Source organism: Electrona antarctica (assembly GCF_951216825.1).
Source record: "Electrona antarctica genome assembly, chromosome: 2".
NCBI classification, from domain to species: Eukaryota; Metazoa; Chordata; class Actinopteri; order Myctophiformes; family Myctophidae; genus Electrona; species Electrona antarctica.
In genome coordinates, this window is record NC_136807.1 from 45,946,412 (window position 1) to 45,969,411 (window position 23,000).

The 23,000-nt window shown below is 45.0% G+C and overlaps 2 protein-coding genes across 2 annotated transcripts in view; one reads left to right on the forward strand and one right to left on the reverse strand.

Annotated features, from left to right (window-relative positions):
- The window catches only part of LOC306934751 (voltage-dependent calcium channel subunit alpha-2/delta-3-like), a gene marked incomplete at its 3' end in the record, with an annotated part of 283,538 nt that overhangs the window by 202,492 nt on the left and 58,046 nt on the right, over nucleotides 1-23,000 (forward strand). The window lies entirely within an intron of this gene.
- On the reverse strand, nucleotides 14,126-22,427 carry lrtm1 (leucine rich repeats and transmembrane domains 1). Its single transcript, XM_079517584.1, has 5 exons — nucleotides 21,760-22,427; nucleotides 17,711-17,886; nucleotides 17,058-17,281; nucleotides 16,235-16,440; nucleotides 14,126-14,750 (listed from the first exon to the last, which is right to left on the reverse strand). Exons 1-5 carry the CDS (start codon nucleotides 21,764-21,766, stop codon nucleotides 14,170-14,172), a joined length of 1,194 nt encoding a protein of 397 aa, XP_079373710.1. The 5' UTR covers nucleotides 21,767-22,427; the 3' UTR covers nucleotides 14,126-14,169.

A 23,000-nucleotide genomic window follows, 5' to 3' on the forward strand; every position in this document is an offset into this window, starting at 1 on the left:
CTTTTTAAACTCAATTCAGACTGCTATAGTGCCCCCATTTGGCCAATTGGAGTAAGACTAGTTCCAGCACTATTTACCATACTATAAAGTTTCATAAACATGTGACTCTGCATGTATGCAGAGGCAATATTCATTGACTCATAAAACCTTAATTTTGATCAAAGATCCCAGGAGTAGGTAGATTTGAACTGTTTGTCATATAACTCAAAATGGTGGGAGATCTAAAGGTATGTTTGCCCAGCCCTCTACCATAATATGGACAAGTTTTGCGAAAACCGACTGCACGGTTAAGCCAGAACTGCTATTTTTGGCAGAAGAAGAAAACAGACTAATTCTATAAGGGACCATAGACCCTTCGGGCTTGGTCCCTTAATGAAGAAATGCAAATTAATTCATTAAGAAGAAGAAGAAGAAGAAGAAGAAGAAGATACAAATACAATGATGGGCCATAGGCCCTTCGGGCTTTCCCCCTCACCTGTGCTAACTGAACGGTGCAACTACAGTATACTTTTATTGTTACAGTTACTGTGTGTGTGTGTGTGTGTGTGTGTGTGTGTGTGTGTGTGTGTGTGTGTGTGTGTGTGTGTGTGTGTGTGCGTGCGTGCGTGCGTGCGTGCGTGCGTGCGTGCGTGCGTGCGTGCGTGCGTGCGTGCGTGCGTGCGTGCGTGCGTGCGTGCGTGCGTGCGTGCGTGCTGCAGTGGTCAATGGGTGAGTGCTTATGTGAATGGCAGGGGTCAATAGGTTGTAAGGGAGTCAATAGGTCCTACGGACAGACACAGGGACACTTTTTAACCAGGACACCATCCGCTCCCAGACACCTTTGTCATTGTTGTCCTGCTTTTTGCCATGTAGATAATTGTGTATAAGTGTTGTTACTGTTGTTTATGAGACCGAAGACAAATTTGACAAACATGATGAGAAGGCCAATATCAGTCACCAGAAGCAACTCTACTACAAGGACGTGTGCTTTCACTTAATCCAACTGGAGTTAAATGGAATTTGAAGTTACTGGGTAATGGGTTTGTATAGGAAAGGGGGCGTGTCTAATTCAATTATATCAAATGTCTAAATACTGAATCAAGCAATTTAAAAACTGTCTGGGGTGCTCATAAAAGCCCTAGGAGGTGTTAAAATGACCCCAAACTATTGACATGTTAACGACTGGTTTTATAAGCATCCACGTTAAAACAATAATATGCAAAATTATGCAAAATAAACACAGCTGAAGTGATCATACAGTTTATGCAGAAGTCAAATTCATCTGGTGACCAGAATTAGCTCTGAGCCTCTGACCCGATTATGGAAAAAGAAAATGTATACTAGACTGGCTAAGGTTAATGTTAGTACTGTTTTATTCAGCTTTAGCTCAGCTCTGTGTGCAGGCATATATAGGCCTGCTGGTTGATTGGTTTCCACAACAATACACTTGGTTTTAGTTCATTCCTTGTAGTCATGTATAAGCTTTAACTCTGTTTAAAGAGATACAATTGTGTGTAACGCTCCACATTTTTCTGACGTTAGTCAACAACACTTGACATTAAAAAATAATAACTATGAGTATGACAAAATAATAATAATGGCATTGTTTGAGTAAACAAATACAGTTTTATTATTCTTTCTCAAGAGAGACGCCGAAGCCACTTTACTTATAAAGGTTACTTTACAAAATACAATACAACACAACACAACAGACTGCACAGCTGCAGGCAAAACATAGAACACACCTTACACATGTAAATAATAATAATAATAATAATAGTAATAATAATGAATATATAAATAAATCATTTATATGGCACTTTTCTGGGTACTCAAAGTTTTTTTTTACAAAACAACAAATAAAAAACACTTTAGAAAACGAGGCTAAAACTAAGCAGACAAAAGCATACAATTAAAAGGCAAAAGAGGGTGATTGGAATTCGACGGGAATGCAAGGTGGGTTTAAACCGAGGCAAGGGCGAGGGCGGCTCTGATGTGAGCTGGGAGTGAGTTCCAAAGGGAGTGCGCTGCAACATGTACTGTACAGTATGTGGATTATGCATGTGTCTGTCTGTGTCTACCCACTGAAATAATTTGGATAGCACATTTCAAAACAAATTTACAAAGTGCTTTACAAAACAAGAGAAAATGACAACAGAACTAGGTAAGAAACACAATCAGATCAAATTGAATAACTGACATGTATAACATATTAAGAATAACATAACATGATATAGGATTACATGCATAACATAAACATAGGGTTACTCTATATTAGACATGAGCCCTCATTGTACTTGATGAATGAATAAAATTACATATCGTAGCTGTCGGGAGGAAAACTCCTAACTCCATTGTTGAGGTTTTTGATGTTTTCTTTTCATAAATCAGTGCTATTGAACACCCTTTACATCTGTGTGCTGTTTAAAAGATATTGAACCAATGAAAAGTAGTAAAAAAACGCTTTGGACAAAACCTCTTAACTCCATTGGACCCTCAAAATGGCTGCTAAAACAACTAACTCTACCACCTCTCCCCATCTCATGGAAGTAATTGACAATATATAAAGTCACAACACCAACTTTGATGTGGCACTTTTGCTTTGTTTTAAAAAAATTAGGATTTTTCATTTCCTGAAAAATGAACATTTTGGAGTTAGGTGGTTTTGTCCCAACAGCAGCGATAATTGTTGGGGGTTCATCTATGAAGCTTGTGTAGGTTTATAGCAGGGCAATTTCCCAGTCTTTTGGCAGATGTACAGCAGTGGTTGAACTGTCCCACTGATCACAGTAATGCAAAAACATATAGCTAGCCTAATATTATCTGTGGCAAAGACTGTGTCTTTGCCACCAATGACAAGAACAAGGCCCCAAGCACAATAAGTTCCCACAAATGACACCATGATCAAGCAGATGATGGTGAAGGCTCTCTTCTTCAAGGTGTTGTCCCTCTCCCTGGCCGCCGCCTCCCCTGGACCGGCCTTTGTCAGTGCTCTGAGGATGGACAGGCTGCACAGCAGCATCACCGACTTGAAACCAAGGCATTCGCCCAAGATAACATAATATGTTATCTTCAACAGCATGCATATCAGCGAAACGGCAATGATTATCAACCAGGCCACCGCGGAACAAGCCAGCCTGTACCTGAGGGGCTTGCACTTGAGGAAGAGCACCGGGCGAACCACTGCCATGAATCTCTCGACACACATGCAGCTCTGGAAGAGGGGACGCCCGGTGAAGAAGAAACCCATCATGAATAAGTATATGGGCTTTATGGGCTTTATACAAAAGAGGATGCATATGAAGTTGAAGAGGAGCTCACAGACGCTCAGATTGAGTGTGAAGATCTCTGAGTCCAGTGTTGTACCAGCTGCTCCGGTTAACACCATCCACACCACCCAAACGTTGATGGGGATTCCCAGGGCAATGTTGATGGAGGTGCTGGTGATGGCTAATATGGTTGCGTCGTTGTAGACGGAGGACTCATTTGACGTGTTCATTTTCCTGGAAGCCTTAATCTGAGGTCGCTGTCGCTCTTTTTTTTTTTACAATACAGTGAAGGCCTATGTAGAGACAGACAAATGAACAGACAAAGGAAAGTAAGACACCACAACCACACTATGTTTGACATTATAATAGTAATCAAAACACTTGAACAACATAATACTAAATCAAAACACATCTACACACATAAAGATTAGAAGTATTTGCAATCAGACCTTGACCGGTGAAGTGCTCTTGTCTGTCTCCTCTGCTGCTAAATGTGTAATGGACACAGTAGCACCTGTTCCAGTGGCTTGAAATGCAAATAGTTCAATATCATATTCTGACAGCTAGGACATCAATTTGCCTCCATAATCAACGCAACCTAATCTGAGGTGCAAACCAAATATTGCTGCAAACCACTCCAACAACCAGCTTTGTCTGTATCTATGTTTGTGTACCTGTGTACGTGTCCGTGCAAAGGTGAGCATGGTTACTCTGGTTAGTGTGTGACGTCACTGACATAGCTGATCAGACTATATAAGACCTTGCACCACTCAGTTCACACGGGTGTGATTTTTTTCATGTACAGTATGACAAAGTAGGGCATTCATCTGTATATAAAACAGTAAAAAACATAAAAAGTTGAAATGATGCAAGGTTTTTGACCGACTGCAACGTTACACAATAGAGCACCGAAGTCTGACGTAATTTACATATCCTACCTCGGTCACATTTATTTATTTATTTACTCACATGCATGTGAAGTATCAACTCACGGCGAAAAAACGCTAATGTGCATCAAATTACCGGTAGTTAAATCTTCGCCAGAAACATATGATCATCACATATGAGTGACTGACTATCGTAAACGACACAGAGCCACCTCTCTGACAATGTTGCAGAGACTGTTTGTTTGTTTTTGGACCACAATTCTTATATGAGACGATTCTAAGATGAGCCAATGTTATTCTATACCCAGTCGCTTGCCACCATTGGTGTGTGAATGTGTGAATTGAGGACACCGGGGTCGACTGTTTTCCGCTTCAGCTCCCAATGTATGAATGAATGAACCATTGTAAAGCGCTTTGAGCACTTGGAAAAGCACTATAAAATGCAATTCCTCATTAAAGGTGGCTGCATGCTACCATTCTAGGTGATAACTCTTTCACCTTTTTTAGGTGGAAATGTTTTCACCAAACCCGAAACCGCTAGAGAGAGAGAGAGGAGAGAGAGAGAGAGAGTGAGAGTGAGTGAGACCGTGGGCTCCATTTTCGTCACTACTAAACCCCTTATACCTAAACTTCTTTGCCTTTTTTTACTATTTTGAAAAACATTTTTGAATAGTTCAACTAGCCAATCTACATTGACACGTTGTGAGCTTGTAGACTGGCCATTTTAACTATTCAAAAATGTTTAGCAAAATAGTACAAAAAAAGGCAAAGACGTTTAGGGATAAGGGGTTTAGCGGTGACGAAAATGGAGCCCTGTGTGTGTGTGTGGGATGGGGGGGGGGGGGGGGGGGTGGTTGCAGATTGGGACTTGGCCTACCAAAACATTTCAGTCATGGGATTCTGTATTTTGTTGCTTAAAACCCTGAGAGAGAGAGAGAGAGAGAGAGAGTTCTACAGATTTGTGTCCAAACTCAAAACCTGTGAAAATGTGATCACACACACCTGTCATCTTGCTTAGCGCTGCACTCTAGAGATTCTCTGCTTTTTAACCAAAGAGCCGACGACGTCGAGATGAATTGCAATTGGCTTGATATCCAGTTCAAATGCAGTTCGTCCCACAAGTTGTACAGTCTTGTCAGCGATCTTGTGCACAATATATTGTGGTGGTGGAAAAAATATTATTTACTTAAGTAAAAGTAGCAATACTGCAAGTAGAAGTCACTTGTGTAAATGTACAAAGTATTGGTATCAAAATGTATTTAAAGTACCAAAAGTAGAAAGTAACTAGTATGTTTTCAAATAATTGTACTTACAGTATTTGAGAGTAAATGTACTCAGCATATCTTTTTGCACAGTGTGGCTCTGCAGGAATCCAGTCGTCTGGAATAGGGTGTGTGTGTGTGTGTGTGTGTGTGTGCGTGTGTGCGTATGTGCGTGCGTGCGTGCGTGCGCGTGCATGCGTGCGGAAGCGCACGGAAGTGGCGTGTACATACATGTTGAGGGGCCCCTTGTGCTGTGCGTGGAACCACCGGCTGCCCTAATAGTTTTTATTTTTATTTTTTAGATTTATAGAGTTTGGGGCATAAATAATATATTAGCTGATTTTAATCCAGAATTGGCCGATGTCACCATGGACCACAACTGTACGCTAAACATAAACATAAAACATAAATAAAACTAACTTTCAAAAGGTCACATTGCTATGTCCAGAGGGTAAAAGGGCATGGTGCTCTAGCACCACCTGGTGTCTATCTGTGCACGCCCCTGGATGGAATGCAAAGTGGCCTGTGATTGGTCAGTCATATCAGGCCACTGTAGGCTACATCACAGGTGCAGTATAAACATACAACGTTACGCATCTTCTCAGTCAGTGATTTTTCTTCTTCTTTTCTACATTGTCTACATTGTAAATCAATGCTGAAGACATACAAACTACCAAATGTATCTATGCAGTCAACACAAAAAAAAACAAATGTGTTTTCTATTTATTTTTTATTTTTTGCGTTCAAAGTAGAACACCGTTTTTCTTTGATGAAGTCTTTGCACACTCCTGGCCTTCTCCCAATCAGCTCCATGAGGCATAGAGTCCCCTGGAATGGTTTTCCATCCAGCAGTCTTGAAGGAGTCCTGGAGGTGTACTGTAGGTGTTGAGCACTTGTTGGCTGCTTTCCCTACACTCTGCTGTCCAACTTTATCCCAAATCATCTCAAATGGGTTTAGGTGATTGTGGAGAGGGCCAGCTAGATCTGATGCAGCACTCATACCAGTTGGTGTACAGTTACTGAGTACATGAGTACAATTTTGAAGTTTTTTCAGTATTCAGTACAAATATTATACTTTTACTCCACTACAATTATTGTTATTTTATTTGTATTTCATTTTAGTTTTTGTTTTATTTGTTGTCTGTATGTGTGCTTCTTATGTTTAGACTTCTTTGTGTAAAATTTAAAACGTAATAATCATTGAGTCTCATCAAAGAGGGTGCTACCCTCTCTTACAGGGAGGACGACATCACGGTCAGCAAGAGCCATGTACTTATTTCCATTCATCAATATAGTCCAGTAACCATCATCAGGCTTCGGATAGATTACTAACTTCCTGTTGATGGACTCTCTGACCACTCCTATTATCCAGTGAGTCTTCCCTCCCACCTGAACCTCATAGTAAAGCCTTCCTGATGAGAAGCTTTGTTTTCCTAAGACACGAACACATGTAGAGAATCTCTCTTTGTTGATTGGCAGATTCTTCCTTACGTTTCCATGACTAACTCAGGTCAGGTTTGTCTAAATATGTAGACAGACAGAAAGACAGACAGACAGACAGACAGACAGACAGACAGACAGACAGACAGACAGACCAGTAAGACGCCCTGAGGGGTGGGGGGGCTACCCTGGTTTTGGATGCATCCAAAGAGGATCACCACCAGGGCACCAGGGGGCGCTACCCTGGTTTTCATTTTTCACGAGCAAAGCCACACCCCTGGCCACGCCCCCTCACCTGACCCTGTGAAAGCAATGTGATTGGTAAAAAAGAAAAAAAAAGTAATCTGGATTTGATTGGTTCTGGTCACAGGCAGAACAACAGGTAGGTCTCGCCCCAAATCAAACCACAGACGCAAATTCTGAATTCTGCGATTGACCAATCAGAATCAAGCATTCAACCAAGCCATGTAATAAATTACATTAACCACTTCAGCCCTATTTAATATTTGGCTATTTATGAAAATAGCAGATCTACAATCTCACAACGCGTCGCGATGTGACGCGTTGTGAGCTTGTAGATCTGCTATTTTTGAAAAGACTTAAGACGGGACATTCTACATAACTAGTACTTTTACTTTTGGTAGCCTACTATATATATTTTGATGGCAATACTTTTGTACTTTTACTCTAGTACATTTTGAGTATTTATTTTACTTAAGTAAACAATTTGAGCACTTTTTCCACCACTGGATTTCTGCCTGATGATGATGATGATGAGGATGAGGATGAGGATGATGATGATGATGATGATGATGATGATGATTTCACGGTGACTGAATGCGTTGAACACGAGAGCAGTGCATTGTGGGTCTGGCCTGGAGGGAGCTACAGTGTGCTGGATCGGAAGGGCTGAGACAGCCGCACGCACGCACGCACGCACGCACGCACGCACGCACGCACGCACGCAGGCACGCACGCACGCACGCACGCACGCACGCACGCAGGCACGCACGCACGCACGCACACACGACATCATCAGTTTACGACGACGATTTCATGAATGCTCTTTCATGCCTTTTTTCCTCCTACATTTTAACCCATTAGAAGACCTGAGGCCGATTCTACAAGATGCCTTTTTATCTACAAGATGCCTTCTGATTAAATTAGTGTAGTTCTCAAACGTTTTCTTAATTCAAAATGATTCAGCATTTTTGGGACATTCTGCACGTTGAGTACTTTCTAGTTTTTCTACTTTGAGTACATTTCGATAACAATACTTTTGTACTTTTTTTTAATTCCGGACATTTACTTGTATTGAGTATTCCTATATATTGGATTATTGGTACTTTTACTTACTTCCTCTATAAGTAAAAAATCACACCCGTGTGTGAACTGATGGTGCAAGATCTTATATAGACTGATCAGCTGTGGTCTGACGTAATGTCAGTGACCATAGTAACCATGCTCATTTTTTTGAAATCACACCCGTGTGAACTGAGTGACCATAGTAACCATGCTCATTTTTTTGGTACGAACACGGGTACACGGGTACAAAGCCAGTTGTTGGAGTGGTTTGCACCACTCAAAAAATAAAGAAAAAGCCTGTGATGTGTACAGTACTGATGATGCTAGCAGTCAGTCAGGGCTATATCTGTAATCAGAGCCATAGAGTAAGACAGAGTTGCGTCATTGAGGGGGCAGAAAAACTGAGCGCTCGAGCACTGTTCATGCAGCCTGAAGAGTGACAAGCTCTTCAACGGGGGCGGCACAAATATCATCAATCTTAGGCATGTGTGCAACATGGCAACTGTTTTAAAGTATTGTACAGAGACAACTAAAGTCTCTGTAATGTTTATGCTGTACTATTACTAAAATCAATCTAAAATGAAGGGATTTAAGATTAAAACTGGGATGTTGCCTGAGTCCAGTGCATTGTGCCAACTTCCGGTCCAGGACATTGTCACTGTTCGCTATATGCTCTTCGCCAATAGAAGTCTATATAGAACCGCCATTGGACTGGCCCCATGAAGTGAACGGAGTTGTCGTAACACTGTCTTAATCTATGGCCAGTTCTCTCTGCATGCCCCTATAGCTCACTCTATTCAGCACAGCACAGTGCTGCACAGTTCTCTCTGCATGCCCCACAGCACAGTGCTGCATGGGGCCGGTTAGGGCCAGTTCTCTCTGCATGCCCCACAGCACAGTGCTGCATGGGGCCGGTTAGGGCCAGTTCTCTCTGCATGCCCCACAGCACAGTGCTGCATGGGGCCGGTTAGGGCCAGTTCTCTCTGCATGCCCCACAGCACAGTGCTGCATGGGGCCGGTTAGGGCCAGTTCTCTCTGCATGCCCCACAGCACAGTGCTGCATGGGGCCGGTTAGGGCCAGTTATCTCTGCATGCCCCACAGCACAGTGCTGCATGGGGCCGGTTAGGGCCAGTTCTCTCTGCATGCCCCACAGCACAGTGCTGCATGGGGCCGGTTAGGGCCAGTTCTCTCTGCATGCCCCACAGCACAGTGCTGCATGGGGCCGGTTAGGGCCAGTTCTCTCTGCATGCCCCACAGCACAGTGCTGCATGGGGCCGGTTAGGGCCAGTTCTCTCTGCATGCCCCACAGCACAGTGCTGCATGGGGCCGGTTAGGGCCAGTTATCTCTGCATGCCCCACAGCACAGTGCTGCATGGGGCCGGTTAGGGCCAGTTATCTCTGCATGCCCCACAGCACAGTGCTGCATGGGGCCGGTTAGGGCCAGTTCTCTCTGCATGCCCCACAGCACAGTGCTGCATGGGGCCGGTTAGGGCCAGTTCTCTCTGCATGCCCCACAGCACAGTGCTGCATGGGGCCGGTTAGGGCCAGTTCTCTCTGCATGCCCCACAGCACAGTGCTGCATGGGGCCGGTTAGGGCCAGTTCTCTCTGCATGCCCCACAGCACAGTGCTGCATGGGGCCGGTTAGGGCCAATTCTCTCTGCATGCCCCACAGCACAGTGCTGCATGGGGCCGGTTAGGGCCAGTTCTCTCTGCATGCCCCACAGCACAGTGCTGCATGGGGCCGGTTAGGGCCAATTCTCTCTGCATGCCCCACAGCACAGTGCTGCATGGGGCCGGTTAGGGCCAGTTCTCTCTGCATGCCCCTAGCTCACTGCGCTGCTGCTGAACACGCTAACACGTTAACGTAACAGGACAGGCCTCATGACATCACATCGTGGACGGACCGCGGGCAATGCAGACGTCTCTGAGTCACAGGGGGTTAGTTAGCACGTGGGCGCACGTGTGTGTGTGTGTGTGTGTGTGTGTGTGTGTGTGTGTGTGTGTGTGGGTGTGGGTGCGTGTGTGCATGCGTGTGCGTGTGCGTGTGCGTGCGTGCGTGCGTGCGTGCGTGCGTGCGTGCGTGCGTGCGTGCGTGCGTGCGTGCGTGCGTGCACGCTGCATTGCTATACTTGCGAGGACCAACTGTTCCCACAAGCAGTGTGACAGCAAATTCGGATTTAGTCTTACAATGTAGGCATGTACCAGACACTCTTAATCCAGAGCGTTTTACAGCGAGCGAGGAATAGCATCAAATAGGAATAGTCTAATCTAGGATCACAAGTAAACCAAGAACCTAATCTTAGTCTTTTGAATAACACACCATTTAGTTTTAGTCCTATTTTGGTCATCTGAAATTGTTTAGTCTTAGTCGACTAAACATAAACATTTTAGTCTTTTAGTCTTAGTCAACAAAATTAACACTGCCCACAAGTATAAATATGAGGAATACACATTGTGAGCACCCTTTCAACTCAAATTTATGTCAGATATGATTAACTGTTAATTAATGTGTTAATCAGATACATGTTTGTTAATATTGCTGTCAATGCAAAATACTGTTTGGCTTTTGCACAGCAAAACCCTCAGTTGCCTATTCAAAAATAGCAGATATACAAGCTCACAGCTGGTCAGATTTGCTATTTTCTTTAACATTTTGGAAACATCTGATGAATATGGTGTCTCTGCACCTGCCTGCAGGCATTAAGAACAAGTGAACATGCACAGCAGAATAAGAGCAGTCAGAGCATGGTGAACATGCACAGCAGAATAAGAGCAGTCAGAGCACGGTGAACATGCACAGCAGAATAAGAGCAGTCAGAGCACGGTGAACATGCACAGCAGAATAAGAGCAGTCAGAGCACGGTGAACATGCACAGCAGAATAAGAGCAGTCAGAGCACGGTGAACATGCACAGCAGAATAAGAGCAGTCAGAGCACGGTGAACATGCACAGCAGAATAAGAGCAGTCAGAGCACGGAATCATTTAGGTAAAATGATTGCCCGGATTATCAAATCCATGATGAAGGACGATTTGGCTGTCGTTATGCAACAGGGATTAAGCACGGCCTTGAAAAAAAACATTTACTTCACTGAATGTGTGTGTGTGTGTGTGTGTGTGTGTGTGTGTGTGTGTGTGTGTGTGTGTGTGTGTGTGCGTGTGCGCGTGCGTGTGCGCGTGCGTGTGAACTAGGGTTGCCAATTATCCAAAATTCAAATGTCAGAGAAAAAAATAAGCAATGCCCAGAAAAAAAAGGTAAAATGAATCTCACCGTATTAGATCAGTAGTTTTCAACCAGTGGTCCTTGAGGGGGTTCCAGGTGGTCCTTTGCTAAATGGAGAGTTGGTAACCGTACCCTTATAGATCTTTAACTCAGCATACAATTTTGAAACCAGTGGTCAACAGCCTGTGTTATAGTATGTATATGAGCTGTTTGAACTTGTAAGGTGAGGAACAACGTGTGTCCCTTATCGGTTCATTAACTCATTTACAGCAGAGATCGCCTTTTGACGCCTTCTGGTCCGAACGCCCACTTTGCCGAGATCGCCTTTTCACGCCTTTTATAATATCAATTGATTACGGTTCACAACTGTGTCCTGTACGCACTCGTAACACTCCGGTCGCGGTGCGATGAAAACAAAAACAAAACAAAAAAAGCGGAAATGAATATTCCGCTGGCTTATGCCATCTATGGGAACCCAGTTTTTAGAATCGTGATATCTCGGATTCTTCTTTTTGTCTGAAAACAAGCTTGATTTGCGGATCATTTCTCTAAACGATGTATGTTTTTTGTGTATTAAATAACAATCGTGGCACCCGTTGTTACATAGCGATAATGGTATCTCGATTTCCGAGTGAAACGGCTTTCAAACTAAGAGTCTCGCCGTATTAAATGGCTGGCTGGCGCAGCTGGAGTACACCTTTCAGACACCAGATGGCAATGCTGGCGGTAAATGAGTTAAGGGACATGTCTTTTTAGTTTATGATTCCTTATTTCAAGGGATGGTTGTCATCCCTCTAGTGTGTGCAACCTTTTCGCTCTAAATAGCATGCAGTAAATAAGACTGCCGAGGCTAGTTGTTTCATTTGAGGCTTTGTTTTTGTTGTTTTCCATTATTGCTTTGATAGAACGACACTTCTGCACCATGTCAGAAAATGACCATAGACAGACCTCCCCCCCCCCTTCAAAACTATATCATATCCTTATACAGGCACAAACAAACTCTCATACCCTGGGTACACATTTACACACAGATCCACAACACTCGGCTAAATCCAATCAATCGGTTACACACACACACACACACACACACACACACACACACACACACACACACACACACACACACACACACACACACACACACACACACACACACACACACAACAATATAACACCAAAAGCAGCTGCCTACTATGAATTGTCTTCAAATTAATTCTAAAATCAGATTCAATATTATGAACATCAGTCAACAGAGAAAGTCAAATTCTAAATTCCATAACCTTTCCAATATCAGAGGTTTTACATCATTACAGATTGCACACACACACACACACACACACACACACACACACACACACACTCTCACACACACACACACACACACACACACACACACACACACACACACACACACACACACACACACACACACACACACACGCACACACACACACAGGTATAAATATAGAGCTATCTTTTTATTTATTTCCATCTGGGATTTGAACATCGCAGATGAAATGGAATTGATATGTTCTAGAATTCTTTGGCCTGTGTCCCATGAGAGCCTGTTGCGTACTGTATATACACTGTGAACATCCTCAGTGCTCATTTTACCCCGAGGATATAAAAATGGACCAAATCGGAGTCCATGTGGTCCATCGTTAAAGACGGAGTGCCGTGATCTCCCCCAAAAAACATGTTCAGTTATTATGATTATACTAGGAGGAAGATTATTATTATTTTCATTTTATTTTTTTCAAAAAGGTCTATACAGAAAGTGTTAAAATTATGTTTTTGTGTTGCCACACCCACCAGTTCATTAAGTACACCTGATGTTCACCTTAGCACCACCCACCTGAACTTAAGGCGTGTTTTATGATAATAAGGGGAGTGGCTGATTTTAGTGTGTCACTAAAGCGGTGTATTTTCGATTGGACCTTGTGACTGAAAGGCTTTCAGCTTTCAGGAAGAAACCAGAAATACACAGGGAAGACATACAGTATTTGCATATTTTAACCACACCTGGGGGTCTATTAAAGTAATGTTAACTCCATATTAGACACATACAAAACAGACACAGTACAAAACTATGGCACCCCATCTTTAACTCTGAGAATATAAAAATGGACCAAATCGGGGTCCATGATGTGGGTCCATTGTTAAATGACCACTGAGGATTTAGCATTGTACAGTTAGTGGTTATAGCGCGTTGTAGTCTTTCTCCACTGCATAGACGTTAGACCTGTGGGATTTACCTACCCAGGAAACGAGTTGGGCACACACACACACACACACACACACACACACACACACACACACACACACACACACACACACACACACACACACACACACACACACACACACACACACACACACACACACACACACACAGTACATGGCCCATAAACACATCAGGCTCGTTGTGCAGTCCTGTATCCATGACGTTGAGGAGAGGCCAGGTTAAAGGGTTCGGAGGCCCAGGGTTCGAGTCCTCCCACGATAAGGTTAATAATATGCTTTCCGCAACAAGCAGACCTGACGCGTTGCACGGCGGAAGTGGCGTCAAAACAACACACAATGTGGTGCTCGGAGGATCGTTTGTCAGTGTTTGACCACCAGAATGGAACAGAGCCTTCATTAGTACTATCATCGGTATTATACGGTAACACCTTTTGAAGGAAGGAACTAGGGAAGGGGCCTGGAAGTAGGAAGAATTAGCGGGACGCATACTCTAGTTTTGTACCACCGCGTGAGTATGCGTGAGCCTTTTATTCTGTGTGTTTAGAGCCTATTGACCTCCACTACGCGATGGCGTTCTCCAGCGGTTCCTTGTCGCCCCTGGCTGACGACGCGCCGCAGTCCGCGCCCTTCGTCGTCGTCGTCGCGACGCTGGCGGTCGAGGCTTTGACGGCTGCGGCGTGCTGCTCGGTCTTCTTCAGCTCGCGCTGGTACTTGGCCATGATGGCGGCGTAGGCGCAGCCGTACACGGCGGCCGCTATCATCATCAGGAGCACGATGCCGCACACCACGCCCGTGATGATCACCGTGGCGATGGCGTAGCGCAGGTTGACCGGCCGCGGCCTCTGCTTGGGCTCGCACTCCGGCAGGCCGCTCCCACCACCGCCACCCACTACGTAGCTCCCGCCTCCCCCCGCCGCCCCGCCCACCTCCACCCCCACCACGGCGGGGGGGCCCTGGTGGTGGAGGGTGGGACCGCCACCGTGGTTATTCCGGTGGGTGGACTCCAGGTGGTGGATGTTGGCGAACAGGTAGTTGTAGCTGGTGGTCATGCAGGTGTGGAACAGCTGGTAGGGGACCTTCCGCAGGTCCCAGGAGCTCATCTCCTCCGGCTGGGAGCACAGCACCTCGTCCACGGCGCCACCTATGGTGGGGTGGTGGAACACACAGAGGAGAATGTTGTGAAGACCTCATGCTGCTTTCAGAGCTTTCGTTGCGGTCTGTCGACTTGCCTGCAGCATGCTATAAAGTTTATTGTACCCTGGATAAACTACGGTCGGTAATATAAAATATAGCATGGTATCAACCGGTGGTTCTCAGAGTGGGGGACCCTCAGGCTTTCTCTAAAAACGGACAAAAATGGCACAATGAGCATTAGTGAGGACCAACTACAGTATATAAAGAAAAATGGGCAACGTTAATTTAGCCTTTGGGCTACAGGTTGAAAAGCCCAGACGTACAAGAACTGCCGTACCGAAAGGCAACATGTCGAAACTATTCCGCTTTGCAATTACGTCATTTTGTTCGTTCTTTTTTAAGTTTTTCTTTTTCTTTTTAAGTTCCAGTTCTTTTCGAGTATGCTGCAGCCTTTAGTGGATATGCAACTTTGCTGAACCTCAACCAATCCGTTACTTAAGCTCTTAATTCGCCAAGAAGTTAATGGCCTGATTTAATGGCCGCTGTTAGAGTGATCCGATTAACACCTCAGACTGAACGAGTCCAGCATGCAGTTAATCACCTGCACTCTCTCTGTCTGTCTCTCTCTCTCTCTCTCTCTCTCTCTCTGTCTCTCTATCTCTCTCTCTCTCTCTCTCTCTCTCTCTATTACACTATAGAAACATCAAATTGTTGATATTGTTTTGAATAGAATGTTTGAAACTGCTGCAGTCAGTCAGGCTAGAGGAGTTACTGCACTTACTATTGATTCGAGAACGTGTGCATTTTACTTGTCAGATATTGTTATTATGATGAAATTGACATTTGTATTCAACATTAGCAGCCTGTCATCTCATCCAATAGAAGTAAGTCACCATCCCTACCCTACAACCCAAGCGCACACACACGCACACATGAACACGCCTCTTGGATAATTGGACAGGCCTTCTAGTGAGTGGTAATCCCCAACACGCGGTGCCTCTCCAGGGAGGTAGTATTACGGTTTGACACCGTGTAACCATGTGTCTCCATTATGAGGCTTTTTGGTGTCCTTTTTTTGGATCAGGGCTCAGGAGAGGCTGCCAACTCCCTGGTGTGAGCTGGTTACTTTAAATTACACCCAGCTTTGGACCAAATGTTTTTTTGTGAAATACACAAGACTATAAAGTCAGACTGACTGACTTTTTATTTTGAATTGGGAATAATTGTTAAAACAATTATAATATTAAATAAAGAATGGAATGTGTTTTTTTTTTTCATTTAATTTTATGACTATTCAAATCAACCTTTTCTAGTTGCGTCTGCAATTATTGACAAAATATCAGTCCAAACATCTCTGATGACCGGCGGTCTCCATAACTCTAGATCAGCGTCGGACCCAAAAGTTCCCCCCTCGGTCGGGCTCTACACAAAGCTATTATCAGCGCAATAATAAATATACAAACGTAGGTCCTGTTAGAGAGGCGGTCTAACCTTTGAAGAGGTAGGTCTCCAGCCACAGCTTGAGGCCTATCAGCTGGCAGTCACACCTCCAGGGGTTTCCTCGGAGCGTCAGGCTGTCCAGCTGCCCCAGGCCCTCCAGCAGCGAGCGGTCCAGCCGCGGCAGTCTGTTGTGGGCCAGCCCCAGGTGGCTCAGGTTCCTCAGGCTCTCCCCCATGGCTCCGGGTAGACCCCACAGGCTGGAGAGAGACAATGAAATAGACCCAGGACGTTTTAGACACCTTTAGGAAACCATTGCTGGAAACCTTTGCATTTAATCCATTAAAGGAGCATTCAGTGATTTGGGTGATTTGGAAAAAACCCTGGTCCACCCTGGTAACAAGATGTGCTCATGCACACGATTTACAGTGAGGGAAGTACAACAGACCAACAGCACGTGCACCAAGGCCCGCCCCACTCGATCATGATTGGAGGAAGGCCCCTCTCATCCTGATTGGATGAAGGCTTTGCCACCCAAAGCCCAAACCGAAACTAGGGTTTTTTGACCCCAGGGGCTCACTGGGGACAGGAACTCCTTATATGGTCAGCACACTTTATAGTAGGGAGGATTATCCAAAAAATAAGAAAAAATAAGTGATATTTGAATTAAGTGAAATCACTGAATATACCTTTAAGACCTGAGGGCGATTCTACACACATGCCTTCTAAACAGTTTGGGGCCTAATATCTCCCCCCCGGCTATACGGAATTCCCTTTGGCTTAGTGGTTAAGACGTTGCTTTTCCACGTGACCACGAGACCCACCCGCCGGGTTTGAATCCCGGGCGTTCGTTATACACACATGGACTATAGCGTACCTGTTGTGTGACAGGTCGAGGTGCGTCAGCGAGTGGATGGGTCCGAGCAGCCGCCTGTCCAGCTCCCGCAGGCTGTTATTGGCCAGGCTGAGGCGCTGCAGGCTGCGCAGGCCCAGCAGGGCAGACGGAGACACGGACGTGATGGAGTTGTTGGACAGGTCGAGCACGCGCACCAGCGGCGTGTCGCGGAACGCCATGGAGCCCAGGCCGCGGATGCGGTTGTCCTGCAGGGGGCAGTGTTGATTTTGACAGCAGTTTTTGATTTTGTTATGTAGTCTTTGGAATAACATGTAATTTAGTTTCAGTCATATCTTATACTGTATTCATCGTAAATGTTCAAGTGAGTCTAGTTTTATTCGACTAAATATACAGTTGATTTTGTCGACAAATGTGTATTTTGGAAGGCCTTGATGGAGCCATGATGGCTGATCTTACACTTGGCTGCATGCTGAAAATAGCAGATCTGCTATTTTCAAAGCACAACACCCGAACGCAACCAGTCTATTTTCTAGTTTACGAAATTGACAATATATTATTTTTGTCTTTTATTTTAGTCATCGTAGCTTATTTTCCATTTAGTTTCCGTCAGTGAAAAAAGGTAGTCGACCGACATTTTTTCGTCATAGTTTTTTAAGTCTATCAGATCCTCCTACCTGGAGATGCAGCTCCTGGGTGTCGGGGTGCAGCCTGCGGGGGATGTCATAGAGGCCACGGCCGCGGCAGTCCACCACCTTGGTGTCACTGTCGCAGGCACACTCCTTAGGGCAGGAGGAGGAGGAGGCGTGGCTTAGGGACAGGCTGAGAGAGAGGAGGACGCACACCAACGATGCTGTGGATGGGAAGATGGACAGAGAGTTTAGACAGCAAGGAAGAGCTCTTGGAATTGAATTGAAGCCAATGTGGAAGTTCTCATTAATGGCCTAGTACAGTATGGTGTCGCTGATTCCAACATGTTTTGAAAGGAATTGCCATCGGGTCTATTTTGCAGAAATGCCACTGTTGCCCAGTTTCCCCAGCAGACCCCAGTCCTCATAGAGCGCACACCATAAGCATATCACTTTTTTTTTATTTGGTGTTTTGTTTTTTGTTTTTTTTGTGAATGTGTGATTAGTTGTCATTACAGACACATCCATGCCTTGGTTGTCCCACACAAGCGGTATTTTCATAAATACTTTGTTTTCAAACGCTAGTTTCAAGTGGTGTTCCACAGCATGATGTGCATTTTTATATTCTTTAATTTGTGATAAAGTTTCCAGGTCTTGTGATTGGGTTCTACTGCTAAAGACCCACCCCTCGCTGCCCTTTCCACACAATGGCATCCATTTCCAGTTGCAAAGGCAGTTTATTCTTATTTTTTGCATTGAAACACATATTGTTTGATTAAGCTAAAACACTGTTTTATATACATAGAAACATTATAGGCTACTTGTTACTGTTTAGACACACTGAAGCAGAACAGGCCTGTTACTGAAGCTTACTTTCTGTGTGGGAAAATGTACTAAATGTAGATGTACAACATGCGGTACACAGATTATGTTTGGCTTTGATATTGAACCAGCTTTTGTTGTAGATGTCTACAAGGTGGGATACAGTATAGTCATGTCTCACACCCACCTATACCGTCATCCTCAATCATTTTCCTTGTAACCTCTCGCCCACGCACGCACGCACGCACGCACGCACGCACGCACGCACGCACGCACAGTACACACGCACACACGCACACACAGTACACACTTTCACATTGCGGATCCAGGGTGTCTGATTCCCTGTAAGATAACTTCACGTCCATTCCTTCTGGTGCATTACTGCAGTATTTATAGCATTGGGTTGAATGAGATGCGTATCAGACACGAGCCTAGGAATGCAGCTAACATGTCTTCTCCCGCTGACTCCCAGTGCAATGTTATACCCTCATACGGTGGATGTGCAACAGATAGCAGCAGCAGCAAACAGCACTACTTGCGTGCTGTAACCGGTCAATGACAGCATGGAACAGATAATGTGGTTAGACTGCGTTGCGTGCCTGTAAACAAACCTACTTGGGTCCTATCCTCCTTAATGGAATGTGATTTGCAGGTGTGTGGAATTGTCCTTGCGTAGCTATGCTAGCTCAGGTGTGTTTAGGGTTGCCAACTGCCTGAAATTCAAATAAAATCGTTACTGTCGGGCAGAAACCTCTCCATATCTTAACCTTTTCTGTTTGTTTTGGTTTTTGTTTAGTTTTTATCCTGAAACAAAGTGATTGATTCCCCAAAAGTGTGTTCCTTTGTCAGTTCAATATTAGTGATAATAGTGATAATAATGCGTCGCGTCACGTCTCAAACGTGTATATCTGTTATTTTGGATACTGTGTGACGCCGGCTGTAGTATGATCAAGTTGATTAAAAAAAAAACCCACAAAAACACAAACACAAAAAGTAAAAATATAGAGATAAGAGGTTTCTGCAGGGTCATCCCTATGTTCACCACTTACCTTAGGGTTAGTTTTAGGGCTAGGTTTAGGTTTGGGGAACAAATAACCTTTTTTGTGGGGTGGTGAACATACAGTAGGTACATTACGCTCCCGTTGTTGCCCATCGACAGCGACTATATAGCATATCGCAGACCGATGCTAGGTAAGGTTCATGGTTTATCTGCTATCCTAGTGTATTTGGGGCACTGTTCTCTCTGCGCTCTGATCATGTGACCGTTATTTACCATGTTGTTTAGTGACGAGAGTTAATCCTTAATCTAATTAGTTCAATCTCTCATAGTCGCTCCGCCGGATGAGAGTGTCCCTGAATCCCTGAATTGTAAATTGTATTTTGATCCGTTGCTAGGCCAAACGAAACGCTACCGAACACCGTGGACATGTGGAACACAGCAGCGTGTGCTGATCGTAACGCCGTTAGCAGAATGAGAATACACACACGCACACACAGTCACACACACACACAGTCACACACACACACACACACACACACACACACACACACACACACACACACACACAGTCACACACAGTCACACACAGACACTCACACACACACACACACACACACACACACACACACACACACACACAGTGTGCACACGCCATGCACACATACAATCGACTGAAATGAGCGTGCTGTTTTGTTAACCCATTCTGGATGGGAACGACGTTTGGTGTTTTAAGCATTATGTTATACTATAGCTTTTGCAGATCTGCTATTTTTGAATCGTGAAAATGTGGCGCAAATCTTTGATGTTCTCTGAAATGTTTCCTATAAGCAACAGGGTGGAGTCTTCCTGTATGGACACTCAAATGTTTCCTATAAGCAACACGGTGGAGTCTTCCTGTATGGACACTCAAATGTTTCCTATAAGCAACACGGTGGAGTCTTCCTGTATGGACACTCCAATGTTTCCTATAAGCAACACGGTGGAGTCTTCCTATTGGACACTCCAATGTTTCCTATAAGCAACACGGTGGAGTCTTCCTATTGGACACTCCAATGTTTCCTATAAGCAACACGGTGGAGTCTTCCTATTGGACACTCCAATGTTTCCTATAAGCAACAGGGTGGAGTCTTCCTATTGGACACTCCAATGTTTCCTATAAGCAACAGGGTGGAGTCTTCCTGTATGGACACTCAAATGTTTCCTATAAGCCACACGGTGGAGTCTTCCTGTATGGACACTCCAATGTTTCCTATAATGTTTCCTATAAGTCTTCCTGTATGGACACTCAAATGTTTCCTATAAGCAACACGGTGGAGTCTTCCTGTATGGACACTCAGGAGTCTTCCTGTATGGACACTCAAATGCAGGTCAATTGTCTCCATGAATTCAAGGCCTCATGGGGTGTGGGATTGTATAGAAAATAAGTCACTTTTTGGAGGTGAAATACTCCTTTAATAACTTCAATTCATTCAACATCTTTCACTTTCAAATTAAGAACAAAAATGTATCAAAGATTATCACATTACAAGACACATTGTGAGCTAGATGGGATATTTTTGCTACTTTTGCGTTGAAATAGGCTACAGTTTTTCTGTCCGACAGCAACGTGCACAAATAGACACACACACGCACACACACACACACACGCACGCGCACACACACACACACGCACGCGCACACGCACACACACGCACACGCACTGCACACAAACAAAGTGAGCATTAGTTCAGTGGAGCGTAGCGACAGCAGGTCTAAGGAGGTCAACTCTGCGCGGGAGAAGAAACTGCGAGGCTCGTCTTCCTCTGCTCTGATGATGTGTTCTCTAGCAGCTCCTGGTACGCTGTGAGAGAACCACAGTGACACGCACGCACACACACACACACACACTCACACGCACACGCACACACAATAACCCCCGCAGCACTAACGTGGCTAATATAAGCCGCTGCTTTCTGCACGCACACTTTATATGAGCAACATTTCCACAGCAAAAAAATACTCATCGGGTATTATGGATATTAATGTAAAAATAAAAAAATAATATATGCTAAATTGATCCATAGATATAAATCCTCAGATGTCGGGAGCTTGGTTATAATTCTGCGATGGTTACGTGATCATCGTCGCTCATTGCACGCATGAGTCGACGCCGATGATGACCTCTAGCTTTGGCTATACTAAATCAAAACAATCGCAACGTTATTATGATTACAGTACCTCAAAGCGCATGCCTTCGTTCTCACATACACACTCATCCTCACGCTGGCACTCCTACCTCTCATGTCTGTCGGCGGTTCCTGCGCGTCGCTGATGAGCCGTGGTGTTTTTTTTGTGCGCTCGCCGAGTAGCCAGCCGCCTGCCGCAGATTTTTTGGCTTTGCGTGAGTGGCTTAGAGTTCCTGTAGCTCCCTCAATGCTTCTAGTCAGCGTTGTTGTCGTTCCACCGATCCATCAGCCGTTAGTCAGTCAGTCAGTCAGATGATGATGATGATGGGTGGTGATATGGCCAGAGACATGGCATGGGCACTGCCCGGAGAAGCATGGATCAGCAGCGAAGCCCTGAGATGCCCTTTGGACCCCCAGCAGCCCTGCCTGTGTGGGCACGAAACCCCATGAGAGCCAGTCGAGAGCTCACGGCGCACAGCCCACTGCCAGCCCAGGGAATAACAACACTATAGACTTGGATATCTGCCTCTCTCGCTCTCTCGCTCTCTCGCTCTCTGTATCTCTCTCTCTCTCTCTCTCTCTCTCTCTCTCTCTCCCTATCTCTCTTCCTTCCTCCCTTTGCTTCTATCTTGGTATCTTGTGTGCTCTCTCTCTCTCTCTCTCTCTCTCTCTCTCTCTCTCTCTCTCTCTCTCTCTCTCTCTCTCTCTCTCTCTCTCTCTCTCTCTCTCTCTCTCTCTCGTGTGACTGCTCACCCTCTCAGCTCTTTTATTTTCATCAGCTGACTCGTGTTGTCTCATTCTGTCTATACAGTATCAGTCGTATTTATTTCTCTCTCGCTCTCTCTCTCTCTCTCTCTCTCTCTCTCTCTCTCTCTCTCTCTCTCCCACCCCCCGTGCTCTCTTTGATATTGTGTCATGTTGCAGTGGACAGCTGTGGCTCTTAAATCATGGCACACTTATGCACACACATTGACAGAACAAGACATTCACGTTATTCCCTATTAATCTGGCAGAGGTTAAATGCAACAAAATTAGATCTGGATCATGGTTTCCACTACGCACGCATAATAGGCACACACACGCACGCACGGACACTCGCTCAAAGACGCGCGCAGAGTTGCAGAATGTTCGCTGCCGCGGCATGCTCAGATGACATTATGCATGAGCCACGGGCACATGGGGGTAGGCAGAACACGCCCCCAGCAGGGCAAAGCACCATGCACTATTGCACATGTGCAAACACACACATGCACACTCGCACGCACGCAAACACAGTGATGTGTGTACAGTACATTGGATTTGCTCGCATGTAAGTGGATTGAGTGAGGAGTGGGTAGCTCAGAAGAGAGGC

Excerpts from the sequence above, each read along its gene's own strand:
- lrtm1 (XM_079517584.1), bottom strand. Across the intron at positions 16,441-17,057 it reads CTCGACCTGTCACACAACAG|CCTGTGGGGTCTACCCGGAG; the intron begins GTACGCTATAGT and ends GTCTCTCTCCAG. Across the intron at positions 14,751-16,234 it reads GGAGACCTACCTCTTCAAAG|GTGGCGCCGTGGACGAGGTG; the intron begins GTTAGACCGCCT and ends ACCCCACCATAG.